The 27,167-nt window shown below is 47.6% G+C and overlaps 1 protein-coding gene across 5 annotated transcripts in view; it reads right to left on the bottom strand.

The window, feature by feature from the left end:
• LOC134995815 (oocyte zinc finger protein XlCOF7.1-like) overlaps nt 1–27,167 on the bottom strand; it is a 96,109-nt gene that overhangs the window by 20,266 nt on the left and 48,676 nt on the right. For all 5 annotated transcript variants that reach the window (XM_063951134.1, XM_063951137.1, XM_063951142.1 and 2 more), the window contains 3 exons: nt 21,363–21,463; nt 21,134–21,203; nt 15,580–15,654 (listed from right to left, as the gene is read on the bottom strand). In XM_063951134.1, the coding sequence (XP_063807204.1) occupies nt 15,580–15,654; nt 21,134–21,203; nt 21,363–21,463 (246 nt within the window). The remainder of the gene's footprint in view (nt 1–15,579; nt 15,655–21,133; nt 21,204–21,362; nt 21,464–27,167) is intronic.

Genomic DNA, 27,167 nt, shown 5'->3' with positions numbered 1-27,167 from the left:
ATTATTGGACTATCACAGTACAAATTACAGATACCGCTCCCACCTGTAAACCATTGCTTATTTTTAACAAAATAGTTTTTTATAAATGTTTTAACCTGTCTTTGTCAGGATTCTGTAACTTTGTCTGTCCCCGGAGGGGGCACTAGTGGGTCAGTGTAGGAGTGATAGAGGAAACGGGGAGACTGACGAAAAGTTCCGCGCATGTGCGCTTGATATTTATTATCACACAGGGATAACGGATGACAGGAACAATGAGTAATAACTTAGGGGGTAATTCCAAGTTGATCGCAGCAGGATTTTTGATAGCAATTGGGCAAAACCATGTGCACTGCAGGGGAGGCAGATATAACATGTGCAGAAAGAGTTAGATTTGGGTGGGTTATTTTATTTCTGTGCAGGGTAAATACTGGTTGCTTTATTTTTACACTGCAAATTAGATTGCAGATTGAACACACCCCACCCAAATCTAACTCTCTCTGCACATGTTATATCTGCCTCCCCTGCAGTGCACATGGTTTTGCCCAATTGCTATCAAAAATCCTGCTGCGATCAACTTGGAATTACCCCCTTAATCCGATAAATGAATATTTCAAAAGTCACTGGTAACAAATGAGCAATGAAGATGAACTTGTAACTTGATATAAATGATAAGGCAATAATGAAATCAGATGCAGCAAACGAAACTCCGATATATAACAAATAGCAATCAAAGCACACAGTCTCTGTAGAAGCACATGTATTTAAGCCAAGCAAGGCCCTAGCAGGAGAACTTGTACACTGAATGTGACTCGTAAGAAAGCTGGAATGGATGCTGGTACTTGTAGTTCCACAGGAACACTGGAACAGGGAAACAACTTGGAAATGCTAGAAATAGGAGATCGCTGGAAACAGGAGACTGCAGACTGGAACTGCTGGAACCTGTAGTTCCACAGGTCCAATACACTGGGGAATCTCTGCAGACAGAGGACTGAAGACAGGAGACGCCTGTTCAAAGGATGTGACGCGTTGTCCAAGGTGATGAGAATGAGCCAGGAACTGGAGTTTATACCCCTTGGTCTGTGATGATTGGATGTTGCATCTCTGTGAGAACACACCCTGCTGGATTAGGTGTTCAGATCAGCTGTGGGTTAGCTGAAGCACTGGGTACTCCAGGCTGCAGTAGACTGAAAACTGGAACTGGAACAGAACTGAACTGCTGTAGCTGGAACCTGTAGTTCCACAGTAGTGATGCGACGGAGAATGCAGATTCCTGACAGTACCCCCCCTTTTATGGGTGGGCACCGAACACCCACACTGGAACTTGGAGGATCCTTGAAAAAGAATTTAGGAATACACAAAAGCAGAGGTCCTCAAAAGTCTTCCCAACTTTCATCTTCAGAAGAAAGACTTTTGTCATCAGAACAACTAGACCATTCATGGTCATTTGAGACAGAATTTACTGGAATCGGCTAGAACCGAAGGAGGTAGCCCATCATTCATTGGAGCCACTCAGGCTGGCTGGAACCAGTGGAGTCTTACTGGAATCGGCTGGAACCGAAGGAGGTTGCCCATCATCGGAGCCACTCAGGCTGGCTGGAACCAGTGGAGTCTTACTGGAATCGAAGGAGGTAGCCCATCATTGGAGCCACTCAGGCTGGCTGGAACCAGTGGAGACTTACTGGAATCGGCTGGAACCGAAGGAGGCTGATCCGGAAAGACGGATGGGACCGGATTGGGTCCGGAAGAGCTTGAACCGGCTGGAACCGGAGGAGTCCTCAGGCTGACGGATAGGATTGGATTTGATCCGAGGATGCTGGAATCGGCTGGAACCGAAGGAGGCTTACTGGAATCGGCTGGAACCGAAGGAGGCTGATCCGGACAGACGGATGGGACCGGATTGGGTCCGGAAGAGCTTGAACCGGCTGGAACCGGAGGAGTCTTACTGGAATCGGCTGGAACCGAAGGAGGCTGATCTGGACAGACGGATGGGACCGGATTGGGTCCAGAAAAGCTTGAACCGGCTGGAACCGGAGGAGTCCTCGGACTGACGGATAGGACCGGATTTGATCCGAGGATGCTGGAATCGGCTGGAACTGAAGGAGGTAGCCCATCATTGGAGCCACTCAGGCTGGCTGGAACCAGTGGAGTCTTACTGGAATCGGCTGGAACCGAAGGAGGCTGATCCAAACAGACGGATGGGACCGGACTGGGTCCAGAAAAGCTTGAACCAGCTGGAACCGGAGGAGTCCTCGGACTGACGGATAGGACCGGATTTGATCTGAGGATGCTGGAATCGTCTGGAACCGAAGGAGGCTTACTGGAATCGGCTGGAACCAAAGGAGGCTGATCCGGACAGACGGATGGGACCGGATTGGGTCCGGAAGAGCTTGAACCGGAGGAGTCCTCGGACTGACGGATAGGACCGGATTTGATCCGAGGATGCTGGAATCGGCTGGAACCGAAAGAGGTAGCTCAGCATTGGCAACGGAGCTACTCGGGATGACTGGAACCAGTGGTGTCTTACTGGAATCGGCTGGAACCGAAGGAGGTAGCTCATCATTGGAAACGGAGCTACTCGGGCTGGCTGGAACCAGTGTAATCTTTGGACCGATGGCTGGAACCGGAGGAGTCTTACTGGAATCGGCTGGAACCGAAGGAGACTTACTGGAATCGGCTGGAACCGAAGGAGGCTGATCCGGACCGATGGATGGGACCGGATTGGGTCCGGAAGAGCTTGAACCGGCTGGAACCGGAGGAGTCTTACTGGAATCGGCTGGAACCGAAGGAGGTAGCTCATCATTGGAAACTGAGCTACTCAGGCTGGCTGGAACCAGTGGAGTCTTTGGACCGACGGCTGGAACCGGGTTAGGTCCATTGATACTCGACTCTTGATCATTGAGTCGTGACACTGAACTTTGTAGTGACCCTGACCCCACACTCTGACCACCATCTGGGTACATGGGCCTTGGACAAACTGTCAGGATTCTGTAACTTTGTCTGTCCCCGGAGGGGACACTAGTGGGTCAGTGTAGGAGTGATAGAGGAAACAGGGAGACTGACGAAAAGTTCCGCGCATGTGCGCTTGATATTTATTATCACACAGGGATAACGGATGACCGGAACAATGAATAATAACTTAATCCGATAAATGAATATTTCAAAAGTCACTGGTAACAAATGAGCAATGAAGATGAACTTGTAACTTGATATAAATGATAAGGCAATAATGAAATCAGATGCAGCAAACGAAACTCCGATATATAACAAATAGCAATCAAAGCACACAGTCTCTGTAGAAGCACACGTCTTTAAGCCAAGCAAGGCCCTAGCAGGAGAACTTGTACACCGAATGTGACTCGTAGGAAAGCTGGAATGGATGCTGGTACTTGTAGTTCCACAGGAACACTGGAACAGGGAAACAACTTGGAAATGCCAGAAATAGGAGATCGCTGGAAACAGGAGACTGCAGACTGGAACTGGAAACGGAACTGGAATGGAACTGCTGGAACCTGTAGTTCCACAGGTCCAATACACTGGGGAATCTCTGCAGACAGAGGACTGAAGACAGGAGACGCCTGTTCAAAGGATGTGACGCGTTGTCCAAGGTGATGAGAATGAGCCAGGAACTGGAGTTTATACCCCTTGGTCTGTGATGATTGGATGTTGCATCTCTGTGAGAACACACCCTGCTGGATTAGGTGTTCAGATCAGCTGTGGGTTAGCTGAAGCACTGTGTACTCCAGGCTGCATTAGACTGAAAACTGGAACAGAACTGAACTGCTGGAACCTGTAGTTCCACAGTAGTGATGCGACGGAGAATGCAGATTCCTGACAGTTTTTTTTTTCCAAATCTTGTTTTACATAACATAGCACTCGTATATAGGGCCTAATTCAGACTCAATCATTGCAATGGCAGTGATCACAGTCTGAAGCCCTTTGGGGAGTGCGCACGTGCAGCAAGTGCACAGTGCGTGCGGACCCGGTGAGGCCCAGTGATATGCAAATGCATCTCAGGGCTGTAATTGACCCAGCCTGATTGACAGGCAGAGGCGGTCGCAAGGTGGGAGGGGGCGCGCCAATGGCATTAGAATGCAGTTGGTGGGCCACAGTACGGACAATGCAGGCATGTCCGGACTGTTGTGGGGGCAGGCTGTGGCGGCTGTGTGACGTCACATGCAGCCGCTGCGACCTAGAACACGGCAGGTAGCCAATGCAGCTAGGCTGTGCAGGTAGAGAGCATCTTGGCAAGTGCAAAAGCATTGCCACAGCGCAATGCTTTTGCACCTGTGCAAAGGGGGGGACGGACGCGCGGACCTGACATACGGGGCGGACTAGGCCTGTGCTGGGCGTCCCCCCACATGTCAGAGAAAATGATCGGTCTTCAGGTCTGAATCACCCCCCTAATACAATTCCATTCGAATTCCCCTTTGTACTGAGCAGCTGCACACTTACTGTAGCGCAGAACGCTTTTACACTATTGGACAGCAACCTCATCTTATCTTCTGCATATCAACCTCAGTGTAATGGACAGAATGAAAGGGTGAATCAATCTCTGGAGCAATCTCTCAGTTTCTCCAAATATATGATAACAATTGATCAGTACATCAACCCTTGGCTGAATTTGCCTACAACAATGCCTGTCATTCCTTCAACAATGTATATCCTTTTCTTTGTGTTTGTGGACATCACCCAAGAGCCAATTCATTTTCTTTGCTTGAGTCCAGTAATCTGCCTGAGGGTTTGCATCTTTTCATTAAATTTGTTATGCGGATAGTCACCGAAAGTCTTGTAATTTCAAGGTGGGGGATCAAGTGTGGCTGTCCACTAGAAACTTAAGATTTTGTCAGCTGTCAAGAAAGTTTGCTTCTAATTACATTTAAAAAGTATACAGGTGGTGCTTAATTGCACAAATAATACTCATCAATTCTAAATTATAATTATGATAACAAATGATTTATTAAACTGAAAAATAAAACTCCCAAGAGTGAAGTATAAAAATAAATCAGCAAGAAAGAAATCATTATAACCTCAGGATCATCTATTGAGCATAAGTAAATCCGTGGAATATAGAAAATTACTTGTATATGATATATAATAGTAATATAAATGGTTTCATTGTATCATACTCTGTGTTAAGGCCCCCATACATCAGCAATAAAAAAAATCAATCTGCAAATTCTGAGGTGTTTTTTTTAACCAGATTTAAAGATTTTCCAATCTACCAGTCTACTGATTGATACCATACACTAGCAATCTACAGCCCCAATTGATCTGTGAAAACCAGCATGTTTGACAACGTGATTTAACACTCCCAATCGATGTTTGGTCTGAATCCACAATTTGTGAACCCCATACACTGCAGATTATTTGCACAATATTTGCAAATTGGCAGATTGACCCAATCGAATGCTGATGTATGAGAGCCTTAAAGGCCCGTACACACTAGACGAGAAAATAAAAGATATCGCACAGAAGGGCCATTCTGAGCGAGATCTTTTACAATCTCGTCTGGTGTGTACACTCAATGTTGTTAACGTTGTGCGCTCCCGCGCATCATTAATGACCCCCTCCCTCATCTGAACATGTACAGACGTGGGAGGTTCTGGTGCAGCATGTGCATTGTCCCCCCCCCTCCTCACCGTGTATATACTTGCTGATGCCGGCACCCCTTCGGGGTCCCTGCTGCCGCCAATATCGGCATTGGCTCATCTAGTGTGTATGGGCCTTTAATTTTAAAGTCCCAATCTGAACAACAAGCTCAATAGCAATGTAGATAGGTGTGATACAAAGTGCTTCATTCAGCATGGATTGCAATTGGGACTGAATGAACAAATCTGCAAAGACCTGTAGCCAAACCCACAATCCCATCACAACCCCATCACAAATCTAGCATACTCCCAGTGCACACATCGCTGCAAACACAAAATTGCGTCCAGTCACTCACAATTACAAGAATAAACGCTGCTCTTATACATAAATGGTTTGTTTCTTGTTCTAGTCTGTCAGAATAATGTCAGGCTGGCATTAGGGGTCATTGTGAAAACACAATACAAACATGTACAATGTTAAAGTAACGTGTTGTTTACAATAGTAATAAGTTATGCACAACACTGCTACAATGCGCGCACACACATGACAACAAACATACTTAAAGAAAAGTGTTCTATTGGAGATTTAAAAAAATAATTTATTTTATTAGTCATTCAGCACTATGAATACCATCAGCTGCCTGTGGTTTTGCAAATATTAGCTTGACCATCGGAACTTTTGCTGCTGCCGTCAGTCCTTCCAAATTCTGCCTAGCTCTCCGGCTACTCAGCCTGTGTTGTTGATGCATTTTCAATGCCTGTAATCTGTTTCTCATATACAGGTTGAGTCTCCCTTATCCAAAATGCTTGGGACCAGAGGTATTTTGGATATGGGATTTTTCCGTATTTTGGAATAATTGCATACCACAATGAGATATCATGGTGATGGGACCTAAGTCTAAGCACAGAATGCATTTATGTTACATATACACCTTATACACACAGCCTGAAGGTCATTTTAGCCAATATTTTTTATAACTTTGTGCATTAAACAAAGTGTGTGTACATTAACACAATTCATTTATGTTTCATATACACCTTATACACAAAGCCTGAAGGTCATTTAATACAATATTTTTAATAACTTTGTGTATTAAACAAAGTTTGTGTACATTGAGCCATCAAAAACAAAGGTTTCACTATCTCACTCTCACTCAAAAAAGTCCGTATTTCGGAATATTCCGTATTTCGGAATATTTGGATATGGGATACTCAACCTGTATTACAATTGCATGCCCACGGCACACCCACCACATCACATAAATTGCGTTGCCATCCCACTGACACGCCTCCACTACTCCTTTTTATTGTTGTTAAATGCAATCGCTGCTGTGATCGCAGATACAGATGTAGGAATTAATGAAGCCATCGCCGGCTGCGAATAGTCACAGCCTGGCACGCCATGCAGCAGAGGCGTCACTTACCTCAGTGACAACCCATGCGGCACCGCAAAAAAAAGGTTCTGGGCTTCGTGTGGAAGGGGCGGGGTCATCGCGTCCTGACCAATGATTTTGTCACTCTGCGGGCTGACCCTGGGGAGTGCTGTTTCTACAATGCCGGCTCCTACACAGTGTCAGGAGCAGAGTGCTGCAAATAATGTTACAGTGCCCGGCTCCTGTCACTGAGAATGTGCCGGAATTTTGGAGTCCACCCTCGGCTGGTGACACATGGGTGCGGCCTGCACACCCCTTGTGACGCCACTGCCATGCAGCATGTCGTGATGCAACATGCGGCATTGCAGTAAGATGAGCATGGCTACATCTGTAGCTAGGTACGATCACTGAAACCAGACTTGGCGCGTGCACAGAGTCTTCTGTTTGGTTGTGCACGAATGCACAATGTGCCGGTAATCGCTCACTGAATGATTATTTGCATTTGCAACTGATGCTGAATCAAGCCCAAAGTGCCTTAATATGAAGGTAGTTAATGCCACTGACAGCTGCGGAGACTCTCAGATTTTGCAGTCAGTCTATACGCAGCCGCAGTAATAAAAAGTCCAGCAGCGAACTGGTGTATGCAATATCACGACAGTGGATTACCGGCCACTGTGTCCGTGATGCTCATATATTGAAATGCAAATAGGAGAGTGCTCTCACCACAATGGAGATGGTAAATGGCCGCAGTGTTTTGGTTTAATCACCTTTTCATTGGCCCACTGGGACCAGTAGCGCCATGCCATGTACATGAGGCACCTGTAGGTACTTGCGGAGTGTCGTGGTGTCTCCTAACAATGAGGAGATAATAGGCTCTGCTCAAAAGAAGAGTTCCTTTGCAGGTTGTGAACGGATTAGGTCAAAGGCTCCCTATAGCCGGCACAGCGGCTCCACGCAATACAATACGAACTTTTAAAAGTGTGTGTCCATTTATTTCAGGCAATCGCTGCGACTGCGCCGGCTATATGGAGCCTAACTAGCTAAGCTCCGGTCACTGCAACCCGCAAAGGAATTTTTCTGAATAATTAGGGAAACATTGCTGACACTCCGAGCACTGATGATTTGTCTCAGGATAGTGTGAGGAGGCGTGCGGACCTGCTGGGGACAAATGTACTAAGATAAACCCTCTGTACATCAGCGGATGGGTCGCGTCATCGGGATGTAGTTGGGATCCTGTCGGTCAGCATACCGGGATTATGGCTGCCAGAATGCCGGCAGGAGGCCGAGGGCTATTCCCACTCATGGGTGTTACACCTGTCCTTCCCACATTACATTGGAGCTTTTGTAGTTAGTGCGTATTACAAATATAACAGTGGGTGACACGGTCATTCTATTTACACTGGCACAATGGAAGCAGCCATCTCTCATTATACACTACTAGAGTCTTCTACCCAGTGTTACTGCCATTGTTACACCAATGAGTGGCAGAAACACCAAGAAGAAGGGGACGGAAAGACAGAGAGGGATGTTACATTGTTACATGTGATCCCAATCTGTCCTGGGGATATCTCTCATCACACACCCACCTCTATCTTACACTACCGCGTCTCAGGTCACTCTACACCAGGCAGGGGTGGGGAGAATCTGCTCCTCCTCCTGCCCTATCCTATGGATTATCAGCGCCAGCGCTGTGATATGTAATAGCGTTTGGTCTGTGACTCGCAGTGATGGCGGCGATACGACGCAGCACTGGATTATGGTGGACTGTGTGCTGCTTAGAGGCCTGGGGGAAATGGGAGGCTTCATATCTACAGATCTAGGACTCCAGGCTACACAGATTGCCCTGGAAAATTGGAGGAACGTATTCTACATAAAACAAACAAACAACAATTTGTGTGTGTGGATCTCCTGGGCCAATATCACACAATATCGATAGTATAAGCAGAAGCTGTCCTACGTTGAAAGCATATAAACAATTTATTCAAAAGAAATGATTAAAAAACTCAATTACCCTTTCGTATAAAGGGAGAATGGATTCATAAATAAACAGGTTATTTCCAGATAACAGAGGAACAAACCAAGATGGAAATGTGTGAGATCTTTAGGTATTTCCACGCACGCACAGTAGCAGCACAAAGCGCTTAGCTCCGTAACCACTATCATCATGCCCTGTGTGCACGTAGAATGATAAGCGTACAGGACGAGCCTCTCTCACCGCGACTAGTCACATGTCCCAACCCTGCGCAGCTGAGCAATATCACGGCATCGCCAGGGGTCATTTTTCTGTTTGCTTTTTGTTTTAGTGGAAAATGTAAAAGGCTCAAATGTCTATTGTCCATGACCCGGAGAGATGAGGCGCTGGCAGACCCTGTACTGTAATAGTTATATACGTAGGAGCAGGCACAGAGCCTACACGGGTGCTCACACAGGGAAATAGGGACTGCTGCGCAGTGCGGTCTGTGCATCAGAGACATGGACGCTATGGCACGTATGTGACGCTGTGCCGGCGGAGGAGGCCACGTGTATCTGACCCCCCCAGCCGCAGGCAAAGTGCCCACGGGACTGCGCCGACACTGACACAACATGAACACGTCACACACCACAGCTATTACTGCAGGATGGCCAAACAGCCACATCTCCCGGCAGTGTCCTGCACTTTGTACAGGGATATTGGCCAATAACCAAATCACACAGGCTTCTGATATCAGTGACAATTCTAATTGTGGTGCAGGATTATTATAATGAGATTCCAGTGAGGAGCGCACGGCTATTACCATAAGACTAGTTACCAGCCCGTCATAAGACAGAATATAACAGTAACGGCAGCACCCGCTGCTGCACACACCCCGAACCAAGCAACATTTGAATTGCTCCGTCGGACGCCATTTAGCGGCCACTGGCACGCAGGACATTAGAATTCCCCCTATAGAGGTGAGTGGCAGCGCTAGCCTTTTATTATATAGGAAATGAAGCACTGACAGACGTGGCACAGACACTCACAGGTATATAACACTCTTCCTAACATCAGATCTGGCCACTAGAGGCAGTGTTCTACCGCAGCCTATACAGGATCACTCACAGGTATATAACACACTTCCTAACATCAGATCTGGCCACTAGAGGCAGTGTTCTACCAGAGCCTATACAGGATCACTCACAGGTATATAACACTCTTCCTAACATCAGATCTGGCCACTAGAGGCAGTGTTCTACCGCAGCCTATACAGGATCACTCACAGGTATATAACACACTTCCTAACATCAGATCTGGCCACTAGAGGCAGTGTTCTACCAGAGCCTATACAGGATCACTCATAGGTATATAACACTTTTCCTAACATCAGATCTGGCCACTAGAGGCAGTGTTCCACCGGAGCCTATACAGGATCACTCACAGGTATATAACACACTTCCTAACATCAGATCTGGCCACTAGAGGCAGTATTCCACCAAGCCTATACAGGATCACTCACAGGTATATAACACACTTCCTAACATCAGATCTGGCCACTAGAGGCAGTGTTCTACCGCAGCCTATACAGGATCACTCACAGGTATATAACACACTTCCTAACATCAGATCTGGCCACTAGAGGCAGTGTTCTACCAGAGCCTATACAGGATCACTCACAGGTATATAACACACTTCCTAACATCAGATCTGGCCACTAGAGGCAGTGTTCCACCGAAGCCTATACAGGATCACTCACAGGTATATAACACACTTTCTAACATCAGATCTGGCCACTAGAGGCAGTGTTCCACCGAAGCCTATACAGGATCACTCACAGGTATATAACACACTTTCTAACATCAGATCTGACCACTAGAGGCAGTGTTCCACCAGAGCCTATACAGGATCACTCACAGGTATATAACACACTTTCTAACATCAGATCTGACCACTAGAGGCAGTGTTCCACAAGAGCCTATACAGGATCACTCACAGGTATATAACACACTTCCTAACATCAGATCTGACCACTAGAGGCAGTGTTCCACCGAAGCCTATACAGGATCACTCACAGGTATATAACACACTTCCTAACATCAGATCTGACCACTAGAGGCAGTGTTCCACCGAAGCCTATACAGGATCACTCACAGGTGTATAACACACTTTCTAACATCAGATCTGACCACTAGAGGCAGTGTTCCACCAGAGCCTATACAGGATCACTCACAGGTATATAACACACTTCCTAACATCAGATCTGACCACTAGAGGCAGTGTTCCACCGAAGCCTATACAGGATCACTCACAGGTATATAAACACACTTCCTAACATCAGATCTGGCCACTAGAGGCAGTGTTCTACCAGAGCCTATACAGGATCACTCACAGGTATATAACACACTTCCTAACATCAGATCTGGCCACTAGAGGCAGTGCTCTACCAGAGCCTATACAGGATCACTCACAGGTATATAACACACTTTCTAACATCAGATCTGGCCACTAGAGGCAGTGTTCTACCAGAGCCTATACAGGATCACTCACAGGTGTATAACACACTTCCTAACATCAGATCTGGCCACTAAAGGCAGTGTTCCACCGAAGCCTATACAGGATCACTCACAGGTATATAACACACTTTCTAACATCAGATCTGGCCACTAGAGGCAGTGTTCCACCGGAGCCTATACAGGATCACTCACAGGTGTATAACACACTTCCTAACATCAGATCTGGCCACTAGAGGCAGTGTTCCACCAGAGCCTATACAGGATCACTCACAGGTGTATAACACACTTCCTAACATCAGATCTGACCACTAGAGGCAGTGTTCTACCGCAGCCTATACAGGATCACTCACAGGTGTATAACACACTTCCTAACATCAGATCTGGCCACTAGAGGCAGTGTTCTACCGAAGCCTATACAGGATCACTCACAGGTATATAACACACTTCCTAACATCAGATCTGGCCACTAGAGGCAGTGTTCCACCAGAGCCTATACAGGATCACTCACAGGTATATAACACACTTCTTAACGTCAGATCTGACCACTAGAGGCAGTGTTCCACCAGAGCCTATACAGGATCACTCACAGGTATACAACACACTTCCTAACATCAGATCTGACCACTAGAGGCAGTGTTCCAATGGGCCTATACAGGATCACTCACAGGTATACACAGAGGTGTCACTCATGCGGCAGTGGGCATGAAGGGGGTGTGGCTTGACGGGCTAACCCACGGGAGGGACGTGGCTTCACGGGAAGGGGCATGGCTAAGCGCCCGACCCGCATTTTCATCACTCCGGGGGTCCGGGAGTTGCGGTCTGCCCCCGGAGACTATGGTGTCTGCAGTGCCAGCTCCTACATGGTGACAGGAGCCAGGTTGCTGCACGTAATGTTACAGTGCAGCACCCGGCTCCTGTCACTGAGCAGGAGCTGGCACTTTGGTTTCACCCCTCGGTGGATGACACCCGGTTATGGGCCGCACCCCCCTTGTGACGCCACTGGGTATACAGCGGCTAAAATAAGTATTGAACACATCAACATTTTTATCAGTAAATATATTTGTAATGGGGTTATTGTAGTGGTGTCCAAACTTTTTTGAATCACGGCGCCCTAGAATATCAGAATTTTTTTCACGCCACCCCTAGGCCAAAAATCTCTTATCGAGAAATTTAGAAAGAAATATTACATTAAGTAGATTGCATTTATAGGTCATCCTTAGGGTCAGTTGTGTGGTGAGGGACAAGATTTGCTTCTGTTTGGCCACATATTTATGACTGGCAGCCACCAGCACTGGTTTTGCCTATTATATTGACCATGAATAATTTGAATTGGTCCTGGACCACCAACCCAGGGCACCCCTGCAAGTGTCCCGAGGCACCCCAGGGAGCCACGGCACACAGTTTGGTAGCCACTGGGCTATTGTAATGACATTTTCACCAAATGTCAGCAACAACCCATGTAATCCAGAAATGCAAATACATCAAAACGAAAGCTGTCTATAAAATAAGTTATGTGTAATAATGTGAAATGGCACAGGGAAAAAGCATTGAACATGCTTACTGAAATGTAATACTTCGTACAAAAGCCTTTGTTGGTAATGACAGATTCAAGACGCCTCCTGTATGGAGAAACTAGTCGCATGAATGACTCAGCTGTGCTTTTGGCCCATTCTTCCAGTCTTCAAATCTTGAAGGGTCCGTTGGCCTCCTCTATGAACTCAGATCAGTTCAGATGCTGCCTATCATCACCAATACTCCGTTTTAGCTTTAGTAAATTTACCCCTTCGTATCATTGGTGGGAAATGTTACTTCTGGCATAATTGGTAGATGGGTTCAAACATTACACCTCTATCTCCCCTGGATATAACAATATTACATCGCTACGCTTGTCTCTTGGTATATCTTTACTTTTAAAATATGTTTACCCAGGTTTCCTTTAGAATATTATCCAGTTTTGCACCAAAAACAGAAATTATCTCTGGAATGTGATGCTAGAAACAACGACGGGATGCGGTCAATTTACTTACAATAAAAATTCCAACAAGGCCAAAATCCCAACCTGGTCAAAATACCGACACTTAAAATACCGAAAAAAGGTAAAAATACCGACATTTAAAATTCCAGAAAAAGGTAAAAATACCGACATTTAAAATACCAGAAAAAGGTAAAAATACCGACATTTTAAATAGCAGAAAAAGGTAAAAATACCGACATTTAAAATAGCAGAAAAAGGTAAAAATACCGACATTTAAAATACCAGAAAAAGGTAAAAATACCGACATTTAAAATACCAGAAAAAGGTAAAAATACCGACATTTAAAATGTCGACAGGTCAAAAAGCTGACAAGATTTTTTCATTGAAAACGACTTGTTCATACTTTACCATCGCAGTGGACATGGAGGGGAAGTATAATAGCATGCCCGAAGCATGGTGAGCGCAGCGTGCCATGCGAAGGGATGCAGTACACTTTTACTGTGTCCATGTCGACATACACACAAAAACCCAATGAAAACTTGTGTCGACTTTTTGACCTGTCGACATTTTAAATGTCTGTATTTTGACCTTGTCAGGATATTGATTGTAGGTATTTCATACTAAAACCAAGTAACGACGCATTCCCAGGTCTGTAACCATAACAATGTCCTGGCCCAGTGGGAGAGGCGGCTGCTCCTGACACCACTCTGACAGAATCCTCTGAGGAGCCAGTGGTGGAGACGGCTGCCTTACTACAAGTCTGGGACCTCTGCCCTGGGAGTCGTAGTCCTGGCTTATCCAGATCCATAATGACCTGGCTACATAACTCGAGCTGATGAAATGTTTCAAGAGACCAAATGCTGTTACTCCAGTATTTACTAAGTATTCTATTCAAGTATAAAGTATTCTCATTGGTAAATGAAGGTTTATTTATTTTTTTGGGTGGAAACTTTTGTCCGAGAGGGCATCTTCCCAGGGGCAGGAATGTAATGATAAACAAATATTACACCAGGTTGCGTAGTGTATGATGTGTGATCTGGCACTATGCACGCTCGCTAGCGAAGGAACGTAAATCTGCCTGTGCACACCCGCAAACATTCTGCATCCATTACGGCCAGAGAGGTGGAGAGTGGGCGGGAAGGGAGGTACTGATCTTAGAACATCCCTTCCCGCCCACTCTCCACCTCTCCGCACACGTGGCCCATGCAGACAAGCCAGTGAGTGCATATACAGTACACACGTTAGGAGGTGTACCTTCCGCACCTGTTACAGGGAAGATGCTAATACACGGGTGATGAGGACATGATGTAAATTAGGCACAAATACTGCAGTGTATGCCGGGAATAAGCCTGTATGAGGTCCCGTCTGTGAGCTGGAATCAGCACACAACAATACTTACTAGTAGCAGGGCCGGCCGCAGGTTCAGCAAATTCGCTCTAGGGGCCACGGCAACCTCAGCATATTCCACAGCGCAGCCAGCAACCCGCATGTACGCTCTGGTGCAATAGGAAAGCCCCTCCCATTCCTCTCTGTTACACTCGTCCATGCTCTTGCCGCTAGTTACCGGTACTTCCCTGGAAGGACACTTACAGGTCCGCACTATCACAATGAGAGCCCAGGGCCATGTAACACCACTGCTGTCACATAGGGAGGGTGACCTACCTACAGTACTGGATGATACTGCTGGAACCCTTAGTGCTGGTCACCATCACAGCCAATAGGAGCACAAACATCACCAACCTGCGGTAAGGGTGCAGATTTCTACACGTCCTAATGGACCCCCCACCCTGCTCTCCGTCCCCGATGAAGGGCTGGTGGGGAGTTCCTGTACATAGGGGGGCATGACAATATCTCTATGTGGGCGCTGTCCTAGGGATGACCTGGAGAATCCACCTAAACGTAGCAGTCAGCTGGGTGATGCCGTGTAGCAGTGTGACAGCCTCTGCTGTAAGGTCACCTATAGCCATTTGTGTATCTGTCCTTGCACCTCACATACTGCCCCCTACAGCCGGAATCACGGCCTCTCATCATTATATGTGACCAGAGGAGCAGCCCGATCCCTCTCATATCAGACGGTCACACATCTATTCTCCACAGCGTCTCACACCCAGAACAGCCGCCGTGCACAGTCTATGATCTCCCATTCTGTCTGGCAATGTGATAGATGTCACATTATGGAAGAGCGAGCATCACTGACCTGCACTGGACTCTGGGAGGAATTCCTGCAGCCCCCGATGATCACCAGCATCCAGCTCTACACCGGCCTCAGTTCCTGTGTATGACAATAAGCAGACAGTGTTACACACAGACACACATAGGCAGAGACAGAAGGGGCAGTGTCTCTGTGTAGTAGTAGTCATTATCACCCATATGTTAAACTGACAGTGACAGGAGGAATATCCGGCCATACGTGTTCCCATATGTTACACTGACAGTGACAGGAGGAATATCCGGCCATACGTGTTCCCATATGTTACACTGACAGTGACAGGAGGAATATCCGGCCATACGTGTTCCCATATGTTACACTGACAGTGACAGGAGGAATATCCGGCCATACGTGTTCCCATATGTTACACTGACAGTGACAGGAGGAATATCCGGCCATACGTGTTCCCATATGTTACACTGACAGTGACAGGAGGAATATCCGGCCATACGTGTTCCCATATGTTACACTGACAGTGACAGGAGGAATATCCTGCCATACGTGTTCCCATATGTTACACTGACAGTGACAGGAGGAATATCCTGCCATACGTGTTCCCATATGTTACACTGACAGTGACAGGAGGAATATCCGGCCATACGTGTTCCCATATGTTACACTGACAGTGACAGGAGGAATATCCTGCCATACGTGTTCCCATATGTTACACTGACAGTGACAGGAGGAATATCCGGCCATACGTGTTCCCATATGTTACACTGGCAGTGACAGGAGGAATATCCGGCCATACGTGTTCCCATATGTTACACTGACAGTGACAGGAGGAGTATCCGGCCATACGTGTTCCCATATGTTACACTGACAGTGACAGGAGGAATATCCGGCCATACGTGTTCCCATATGTTACACTGACAGTGACAGGAGGAATATCCTGCCATACGTGTTCCCATATGTTACACTGACAGTGACAGGAGGAATATCCGGCCACACGTGTTCCCATATGTTACACTGACAGTGACAGGAGGAATATCCTGCCATACGTGTTCCCATATGTTACACTGACAGTGACAGGAGGAATATCCGGCCACACGTGTTCCCATATGTTACACTGACAGTGACAGGAGGAATATCCTGCCATACGTGTTCCCATATGTTACACTGGCAGTGACAGGAGGAATATCCGGCCATACGTGTTCCCATATGTTACACCGACAGTGACAGGAGGAATATCCGGCCACACGTGTTCCCATATGTTACACTGACAGTGACAGGAGGAATATCCGGCCACACGTGTTCCCATATGTTACACTGACAGTGACAGGAGGAATATCCTGCCATACGTGTTCCCATATGTTACACTGGCAGTGACAGGAGGAATATCCGGCCATACGTGTTCCCATATGTTACACCGACAGTGACAGGAGGAATATCCGGCCACACGTGTTCCCATATGTTACACTGACAGTGACAGGAGGAATATCCGGCCACACGTGTTCCCATATGTTACACTGACAGTGACAGGAGGAATATCCGGCCACACGTGTTCCCATATGTTACACTGACAGTGACAGGAGGAATATCCGGCCACATGTCTTCCCATATGTTACACTGACAGTGACAGGAGGAATATCCGGCCACACGTGTTCCCATATGTTACACTGACAGTGACAGGAGGAATATCCGGCCATACGTGTTCCCATATGTTACACTGGCAGTGACAGGAGGAATATCCGGCCACACGTGTTCCCATATGTTACACTGACAGTGACAGGAGGGGATGCAGTCAGTTTACCTCCAATCAAAATCCCGACGTTCAAAATCCCGACACCAATTGACCGATGGTCAAAATCCCGACAAGGTCAAAATACCGACATGGACAAAATACCGACATTTAAAATACCGACAAGGTCAAAATACCGACATGTAAAATGCAGACAGGTCATAATACCGACATGAGTTTTTCATGATTTTTTTCATTGAAACTTACTTGTTCATACTTTACCATCCCAGTGGACCTGGAGGGGGAATATAATAGTGTGCCGAGCGTAGCGAGGCACCGTGCCCGAAGCATGGCGAGTGCAGCGAGCCATGCGAGGGGACGCGGTACACTTTATATGGTGTCCATGTTGACTTATGTCAACATACACACAAAAAACAACAAGAAAACGTGTGTCGGTATTTTGACCTGTCGGCATTTTACATGTCGGTATTTTGACCTTGTCGGTATTTTAAAAGTCGGTATTTTGTCCATGTCGGTATTTTGACCTTGTCGGGATTTTGAACATCGGTCAATTGGTGTTCTTGATTTTGAACGTCGGGATTTTGATTGGAGGTATTTCATACCGATCCCGACAGGAGGAATATCCGGCCACACGTGTTCCCATATGTTACACTGACAGTGACAGGAGGAATATCCGGCCACACGTGTTCCCATATGTTACACTGACAGTGACAGGAGGAATATCCTGCCATACGTGTAGGCCACAGACAGTTTCTCTCTGTCACATACTTACTCTTCCTCCCACCACTGTATCATATAGCTGTATGGATGCAATATCCAAATGCAGTATTATGTAAGAACAATTACCGGTCACCATAGCGATGAATATCTCAGTCCTAGTGACTAGATATATTGGAGGAAGTACAGCAGCCCCAGCAGTATAGCTGTCTGTTCCACTTATAACCAGGGATATTGGGCTTGCTGTTTTTAAGTTTTGTGGTTTTATTTTTGGCCAGCCGGTCGCTATATTGGGTCTTTGTATTTTTCCTGTGTGGGAAGAAGAAAGGGATATCTGTGATGTGCTCCAGTGGTGGACTATTCCATCTCTACCCCATAAGGGGGTGGGAGGTGATATGGATCCTTCCAGATAAGTGTGTACTAAGTGTATCAGTCAGAGTCAGGAAAGGGACAGGCACAGTGGGTTGGGGCTGGGAGACTGGCGCTGGGGCCAGCATACCGACCCCGGGATTCCTGCAGCAAAATGCCGGCGGGGTGAGCACAACAACGCCACTTGCGGGCTTGCTGCACTCGCCACTGATTTTATTCTCACTCTGTGGGTGTTGTGGACACCCATGAGAGGGAATAGTCTCTGTGGGTCGGCATTCTGTCTGCCGGCACTGTGATAGCTCGGGATCCCCGCGTCAGCTTGGTGACCACCGGGATCCTCAGTGCCGGTCACATGACCACATCCCAGTACAGCCTACATGAGAAGACAGTCTCAGCTTTGGGACACAGGTAAATCATCTACAGCATCAGGGTGGTCTTCCGTACAGTAAGTGAGATATAGGGACCATGCTTTATATAGAAAATAAAGGTGAGGACGGGAGAGGGGGATTCTTACCAGGAATGGCTATTTCTATTATACAGTGGCTATAAAAAGATATTCCCCCCCACTCCCCTGTCCTCAGTGTATTTAAGTTAAGGGTGTGAAAATTCTTGTTTCCTCATGCAAGTCTGCGTTTCCTATACCAGCTCATACACTGTGTGTAGGGCGATGGTCTGGCTCCTGGATGTTACACAATGTGGGGACAGTGCGCCAGTGGCTGCCTGAGAAACAGCTTTTACACCCCAAGCTGCAGAACCTAACACCAGAAGCCTGTAGGTACCGGTTACCTCTCCCCGATACAGTCACTGGAGGAACTGTCAAAGTCAGAAAAATGTTTCTATACACATTGCCATATTTGCACCTCACCCTGGTACGCGCTGCGCATGCGTGCGCTTTCCCGTGAAGGCGCATACCCGCTACTGTGTGCACTCGCTCGCACTCGGTATGCGTATTTACGGTAAAGAGTATGTAGTCGTAGCGTGCGACTCATTCGTTACACATTTTTATAATTAATGTAGTTTATAGATCATGATCCCTTTGATAGTTTCTGAAAGTTTGGTTAATATAGAATGTCCCTGAACGGAGGAATCCCTCTTTGTATTGTACGAAGGGTCTAACAGGAGTCATACAGCAGTGTTTGGTACCCATCGGAAGAGAATTTAATTAGCAATATTCCGGTGTTGGTTTGGAGCGTATTAATCGCTCGTGCGGATAGTTATGGACATAAGAAGTTTATGTCCATTTCTATTATTTACTCATACTCAGGTATGCGGCGGGAAACCTAGTTCCCCACCCACCTGAGCTGTTGGAAATCGTCACAGCCCACCTGTATGAATCAACCTATGACCTTTTGTTATGATGCAGGGCCGAATTCCTTCGTCCAATGGACAATGGGATTGTAGGGACTATGAGATTGCATTGTGTGTGGGGCATAAATAGGCAGGCCGACCATATCCAACTTCACTCTCATCAACGGTTTTCTTGCTGATAATCGGGAGCTGGATATCGAGGCGCATGCGATCATACCCTTTGTGCGTAAGTTTCTCTCCGTAATCATTGTCTTACTGTGAGCCAATTTCTCTCATCTCTCTCCGTTTCTATCTCTCTCCCTTCTCTTTTCTCTCACATCTCCCCTAGACTAGTATTGTATTGTATTAGATAGTATTGTATTTTGGTTAGGAAGTATCTGTTATATTGTAGTGTATCATTTGTACTGTTATTCTCTTTTACAAGTATATTAGATATAATACAGTTAATAGGCTTTGGACCCTAAACCAGTATCTGTGTATTTCCTATAGTTTTAAGTGTTCACTTGAGCGTCGGTGACGCTCAAGCAGCTTTGTAGTTAGTCAGGTTACACAAGGTTGCACTTACACCCTGTATTCACATTAAGGTATTCTGTGTATTTCATTGATAAAAGATTTAGACATAAAGGTATAGCGTTGTGAGCGTCTGCGCCGCTGGTGATCTCCTCGTGGTCTCGAGCGTCCGCTACGCCATAGCGAATCATTACTCTAGTCATAGCCAATAACGTGCTGTCCTGTGATCACTGGGCCGTGAGCGAACGTGACGCTTGAGCGTCTCGCCTACGGCTGAGCGATCGTTACGCAACTAGCGTACCCTTACGGTACTTCTTAAGTAAACAGCGTACAGTGTTCTTAGACTTCATTAAGGGTTGTTTATACGACAAAAGAATTTAGCATTGTCAGAACAGACACCGGATACAGTGGGTCTGCCTGGGGGCTGTCCCGGGGCTCAGGCCCTCTGGGTATATGATGAAGCGTAGGTGTAACTGGATGGGATAATACCAGGTATCAGTGCTGGCTGTAACAGAACGGACCATTTACATCAGGAAGATCATGTAGATCGCCATGAGGGTCCACAGCCTACGTCACCTCCTTATAGTGAGTGTCCGGGTCAGCTCTGCTCCCTCACAGAGAGCTGGCATCACTTCTACACTACACCAAGCAGATTATCACCAGTACAGGAGAAAGTGTCATGGTTCTTTACAGTCCCAGCACCCACACCTTCACACGGGCCCTTATGTCTCACCTATAGGCCCATCAGCCCTCCTAATAAGGCATTACTCTACCCCCCTGACCTCCCACCTACTCTCTGACCCAGATCACCCCACATATTACCCCCTCTCTATATTCTGTAAGTACTGACTGGCAGGGCCCTCCTACCCAGGCAGCAGAGACCTCTGTACATATTCACCTGTATGACAGCACTGTCTGTATGTCCGTCTCTCTCACCTGATCTGATCTCAGCAGGAACGTCCTCTTCTTTACATTGCTGATAACACATCCCATCTCCTGGCACAGCCTGTCATACAAGAACATGTGTCACAGACGTGTCCCACACACACGTTACACGGGACATCTGTATAGGAGTCACACACAGGGCGGGGATATGGGAATAACACAATATCCTGTAATGTGAGACATGTGAGGAGCTGGGAGAGGTCAGAGCAGGTTCCTCTACCTGATAATCCTGGCTGATCATCCTGTTCTCTTCTCCCATACACCCCGGAGTATAGAGAGGGGTGTCACATGGGTTTGCGGGGTGTGTAGGGTTACACCCACCTGTGGGAAATAGACACAGATGTATAAATGATAACGCAGAAGAAGACCTCAGCTGATACACACATTATAGTGACGGATATGGCGGAGTAACATAGAACCAAAGTCCTGCAAATAAAACCTTATCCCAATCACTGCTAATGGTCCATTCTCCTGCAGCGCCGCAGTCAGCAGCGCCGGGGAAATGTAGATTGTTATACTTACTGTGATGAGACCAGGGGAGGGGGTATTGTACTACTACCCCTAACGCTACTTCCACAGGACTACATTACACTGAGACTATGGGTGGGGAATATTTGTGATGTCTCATGTGTTACCCGGGGATTGCACTACTGATCTCTTAGAGGGCACCACTGGGCTCTGACCTTCTTACATGCCGCCCGGTAGTCTGCCCTATTTCACCTCCTGATTACCAGGATTTCCCAGGCAGGAAGTAACAGGTGACGTCCCTGCATGTGACACAGCGTGTCAGGGGTAATGCTGGGAGTGACTGGACCTGAGATCTGGAGGAAGGATAACTCCACCAGCACCTAATGTTCTCCCCTAGGACTGTGCTAGACTCTGTGGCAGGGGATCAGCAGGTGGTAACTGCATAGAACCTGTTTTTTACCCAATTTCATGGCAGTGTCCCCTAGCGTGGATTTAATATTATTTTTTTTTTTTTTAAATAGAGTAATTTTTATTCACCACAAAGTTAGAGATACAGACATTTCAGAATACGTTACTGGTCATAGTGTATAATCACAGTATTCAGTCATTCATATTAACTTTATGGTATTATACATGCATGAATGATATTCCCCATATTACCATTTCCGTGCGGTCTTCCCGCGATATACATATTGTTTGTAGTCTGTAGCCAAGTCATGATTCACATACTTAACATTTTTTAAGTTTTCTCCCCCCACCTTAAGTGTAATTACCCCGTCTAGTGAGCCGTATATAGCCCACAACCCCACTACCCCCGAACTAACCCTCTAAACAAACTCAAGCCTAGTCAAGCTGATGTGTGCATGGTGTGGTGCGACAGCTAAATATTTAAGCAACTGTGTTAGGAGAGGTAAAGGGTTCGGCCCAACGCCCCGGGGCCCAAACAGCGCTTCCACAGCAATGGGCAGTGCCCGCTACATTTGAAGGGCAAGGGAGGAGTATGTGGAAGTGATCCAAGGAGACCAAATCTTCTCGTATCTGGTAAGGGCATTATATTTCATATATACATATCGTTCTTTTAATAGGGTATCATTGATCAAACTTTTAAGAGCAGGTATTGTGGGAGGGCTGGGGGCCATCCATGTCCGCGCGATACACACTTTTGCAAGTGCGCATACGCTGCGGGCATACGTATTTTCCCATCTAGACCCAGAATCCGAGTCACCCACCCCCAGAATGCAAAATCTCGGAGTCAGCATTCCCCTCTGTGTTCCCGTGTGTTCCAGAATCGACCTGACCCCAGCCCAGAACACCTGTAGCAACGGCATTCCCATATGAGGTGCCAGAATGTGCCTCCGGCAGCCCCGCACTTGGGGCAAACATCAACATTATCAGACCTGAATCTGGCCAGCCTGCTCGGTGTCATGTATGATCTATGCAGAATGAAAAGCTGTATCTGCTGAAACCGTAGCGATTTGGTGACCTGGCTCGGATTGCCCAGAGCGCCCTCCCAGTCTTCCCCGTCTATGGGACCCAAGTCACACTCCCAGTTCGCCCGAAGATTCGAGAGCGGGTCTGCATGTATTGTTTGAAGGAGGTATGAGTAGGTGAAGGAAATCACCTTGACTCGACCCAGTGATTGTAGAAATGTTTTGATGGGAAATGGGAGGAGCGCCGGGGGGAAGTCTCCAAATTGCGCCTGCAAGGCGTGCCTGAGCTGTAAATATCTGTAGAAGTAAGAGTTCGGGAGTCCAAACTCCTCCTTTAATTGGTGAAATGATTTCAATGAACCGTCACTATATAATTGGGACAGTGAGTCTATCGAGTACGGAGCCCATACCTCCCCGCCCTCTAGGGACCTCAGTTCATTAAGCATTGTGGAGTGCCATAGGGGAGTATCAGGGTCCATGCCTTCATACCAGAGTAGGCCCTTCAATGCTAGCCATATTCTCATCGCCTGAAAGACAATAGGAGGTAGAAATCTGGAAGGGTTTTCCCCCACCAGGACCTGTGCCGGGGAAAGGTCTGGGTAATAGCATTGAAGGAATGCCCGGCCCAGCCCAGCCCCCCCCCCCCCCCTCCCGAAGCCACATACTGATATGTGATAGCTGAGCAGCATAATAATATAGTTGGAAGTGGGGCAAGGCCAGACCGCCGTCCCCTTTTTGTCTGGTGAGGGTGGTTAATTTAATTCTAGCTCTTTCATTGGCCCATACAAAGGAGGACAGGACGCTATTTAATTTCCTGAAGAAGGCTGGAAAAATGAATACAGGGGACTGTAGTAGCACATACAATAGTTTAGGCAGGACTACCATTTTAATAAGGCCGACCCTGCCCGTCATTGTCAGTGGTAGCTTACCCCAGGCTCTAGATTTGCGCACTACTGTTTGTACTAGGGGGTCGAGGTTTAAGGGCACAAAGTCTGATGGGTCGTTTGTAATTAGAATTCCGAGGTACTTAAACTGAACTGTCCAGCACAGTGGCAGGGATATTTTCGGAACCTGAGGGAGGGGGCCTATAATGGGCATAATAAATGATTTAGTCCAATTTATGCGGAGACCCGAGTACCCACCGAATGTCTCGATGACCCGCAGCACAGTGGGCATCTCTACTGCGTAGTCTTGAAGGAATAACAACAAGTCATCCGCATAAAGGGCTATCTTGTCAGTACAGGGGCCGGTACCTATTCCCCCAATGTCCGGGTGCGATCTGATCAGGCAAGCGAGGGGCTCTATGGCTATGGCAAACAGGGCAGGAGAGAGGGGGCATCCTTGTCTGGTGCCCCGTGTCAAAGGGAAGGAGGAGGAAATGTAGCCGTTCACCAAGACCCTGGCGCGTGGATTCTGGTATAGTAGTTTGATCCATTGAATAAAGTTTGGGCCGAAGCCCATGTTCCTCATGACTCCCCACAGGTAAGGCCATTCAACGCTGTCGAATGCCTTGGCTGCATCCAATGAGACTACAGCCGCGTCCGAGGGGAAGTCGCGGGGGGCCTGCAAAATGGTGTATAGCCTGCGCAAGTTAATGGATGTGGATTTCCCAGGCATGAAGCCGGTTTGATCCGGATGAATTATAGATTCAATTACTAGGTTGAGTCGGACCGCAAGAATTTTCGCCAGGATCTTGGCGTCAGTGGGGATGAGGGAGATCGGCCTGTAGGAGTCCAACAACTTGGGGTCCTTACCAGGCTTTGGAAGCATTATAAGGATCGCCTCGGACATTGAGGGAGGAAGGCTGTTAGTGGCAGTCATTTTAACATACGTGTCAAGCAGCTGGGGACCAAAGAACTCTATGTACTGTTTATATAGTTCCGTGGGAATACCGTCACTACCCGGGGATTTACCTCTAGGAGACACCTCCACCGCCGACACCACCTCTTCCAGGGTCAGAGGTGCGTCCAATGCGTCCCTGGCCTCATGGGAGAGTTTAGAAAGGGGAATGTTTGTCAGGTACAAGTCTAGTTCCTCCGTGGAGCATGTCAATCTACTGTCGTATACTTCTCTGAAGTAGCCGAGGAACATCTGAGCGATGTCGGGGGTGGCATCCACCGTGAAGCCGCCTGGGTCAAGCATTTGCGCTATCGTGGTCCCAGGTCGATCGTAGTGCACTAAGTGGGCCATCAGGCTACCTGGTCTGTCCGCCTGCATATATATGTTAGTAGCCCTAAACAAAAGGGAACGTGCATTTATATCTGAAAGGTGGGCCAGCCAGGCCTCCTGAGCCGCAAGCCAGCGGGCCTTCAGCTCAGGAGTACCCTCTGTCAGGTAACGCATCTCCAGATCTCTACACTCAGTCTCAAGCTGTCTTTCCGTCGCCCTTCTAGCCACCTTGCAGGCTGCAATTTTGCCGATCATTGTACCTCGCAAATACGCCTTGAACGCGTCCCAGACAACCGGGGCCGGGGCCGATCCCACATTGTCTGCAAAAAATCCCTCCCATGTGGACACCAACTCCGGGCATTCGCCCAGCTGGGCCAACCAGGAAGGGTGTAGCCGCCAATATGACTGTCCCCTCTGACATTCCCCATCTATTGAGAGCACCAGGGGCGAGTGATCTGACACCCCCCGTGCCTCGTAACGGACATCCGTCACGCCAGGCAAAAGCCCAGGCGAGACCAGGGCCAGGTCGATTCTAGAAAAAGAGCCATGTGTACCCGAATAACAGGAGTATTGCCTAAGACTAGGATTCCGAATTCTCCAGACGTCTACCCACTGCATACCGTCTAGAAAGTCTGCGAATTTAGATCCCGATGAGGCTGAACCGCCCCCCGTCCCTTGATCCCGGGGAGCCCTCCATCTGTCTAAGGAGGCATCCAACACAGCGTTGAAGTCCCCCAAGCAGATGACAGGGGTACGTGGGGAGGAGGCAACAAATAAGGCGGCCTTTTGCAGGACATCATATGAAAACGGGGGGGGAACATACACAGACAACAGGAAAAAATTACGTGAGAACAATTTACATTCTATGAACACGTATCTACCATGTGGATCTGTATTTACCCTAATCATCTCAAACTGCACAGTCCTCTTAATCATTACCGACACCCCTCGGGAATAGGAGGAGTGCGAGGAATGATATGCCCAGCCCACCCAAGGCCTACGGAGCGACAACAGCCTATTTCCCTCCAAATGGGTTTCGGTTAAACAGATAATATCCGGGCAATATTTCTTGATCATCTTAAACACTAAGGATCGCTTTACTTTGTTGTTAATGCCTCGGACATTCCACGACAAGATTTTTAAGGGAGGCATGTCCGCCAAGTCATCAGCTGGGGCGCAACACTCCTATCTACCACCCAACCCCCCGGCTCCTTACTCGCGCAGTCGCGCCGTCCACGGACCCCAAGCCAAACCCCTGGAAACAGTGCAACCCCACCACACCCTCCGAATGACTAATATGTAGGCTTCTTAAATTCAAAACATAAAACAGAAAAACTACTGGGGGGCCAACAGCAGCCCCCCGGCATCCCCCCTCCCCGTATACCTCCCCGAACTGTGGCATACCTAAATCCCTAACCGAACTCTAGCCCTGGAGAACCCAAAGCCTACGGCAACACTGTACTAGGCGTACAGATCAAACAACCCCAATATTTAAACCCTTATGCGTTTATACGTTTATAACACTTCTCAGCAAAGTCCAGAACCGCTAAACGAGAGGAAGCTCCCTGGACTTATACTTGCGAGTTGTAGGCCCATAAAGGAAGGCGACCCGATGTCAGTCTGGAGCCAGCTGGCGTGCCCCCGGAGCGTATCTGTCCAACCAGGAAGCCGCTTCCCTGGGCGAGCTGAAGAATTTAGTCTCCCCGTCCGCCACCACTCGCAACCTGGAGGGAAACAGCATTGAATAGGATATATTCAGGTCCCGAAGGCGTCGCTTTATGGGGAGAAACTGTGCTCGGTCTTTTTGGACGTCCGCTGCAAAGTCCGGAAATGCCGACACCCGGATTCCATTCCGTATCAGGGGACCCTTCACACGTCCCAGGCGCAGGACGGAGTCCCGGTCCTTGTAGTGCAGGAATTTTGCTATAAAAGTTCGTGGTGGGGCACCTGGTGGTAAA

The sequence above is a fragment of the Pseudophryne corroboree genome, chromosome 2, assembly GCF_028390025.1.
Source record: "Pseudophryne corroboree isolate aPseCor3 chromosome 2, aPseCor3.hap2, whole genome shotgun sequence".
NCBI classification, from domain to species: domain Eukaryota; kingdom Metazoa; phylum Chordata; class Amphibia; order Anura; family Myobatrachidae; genus Pseudophryne; species Pseudophryne corroboree.
The sequence above is the reverse complement of the archived record's forward strand: the minus strand, read 5'-3'. Positions and strand labels throughout refer to the sequence as shown.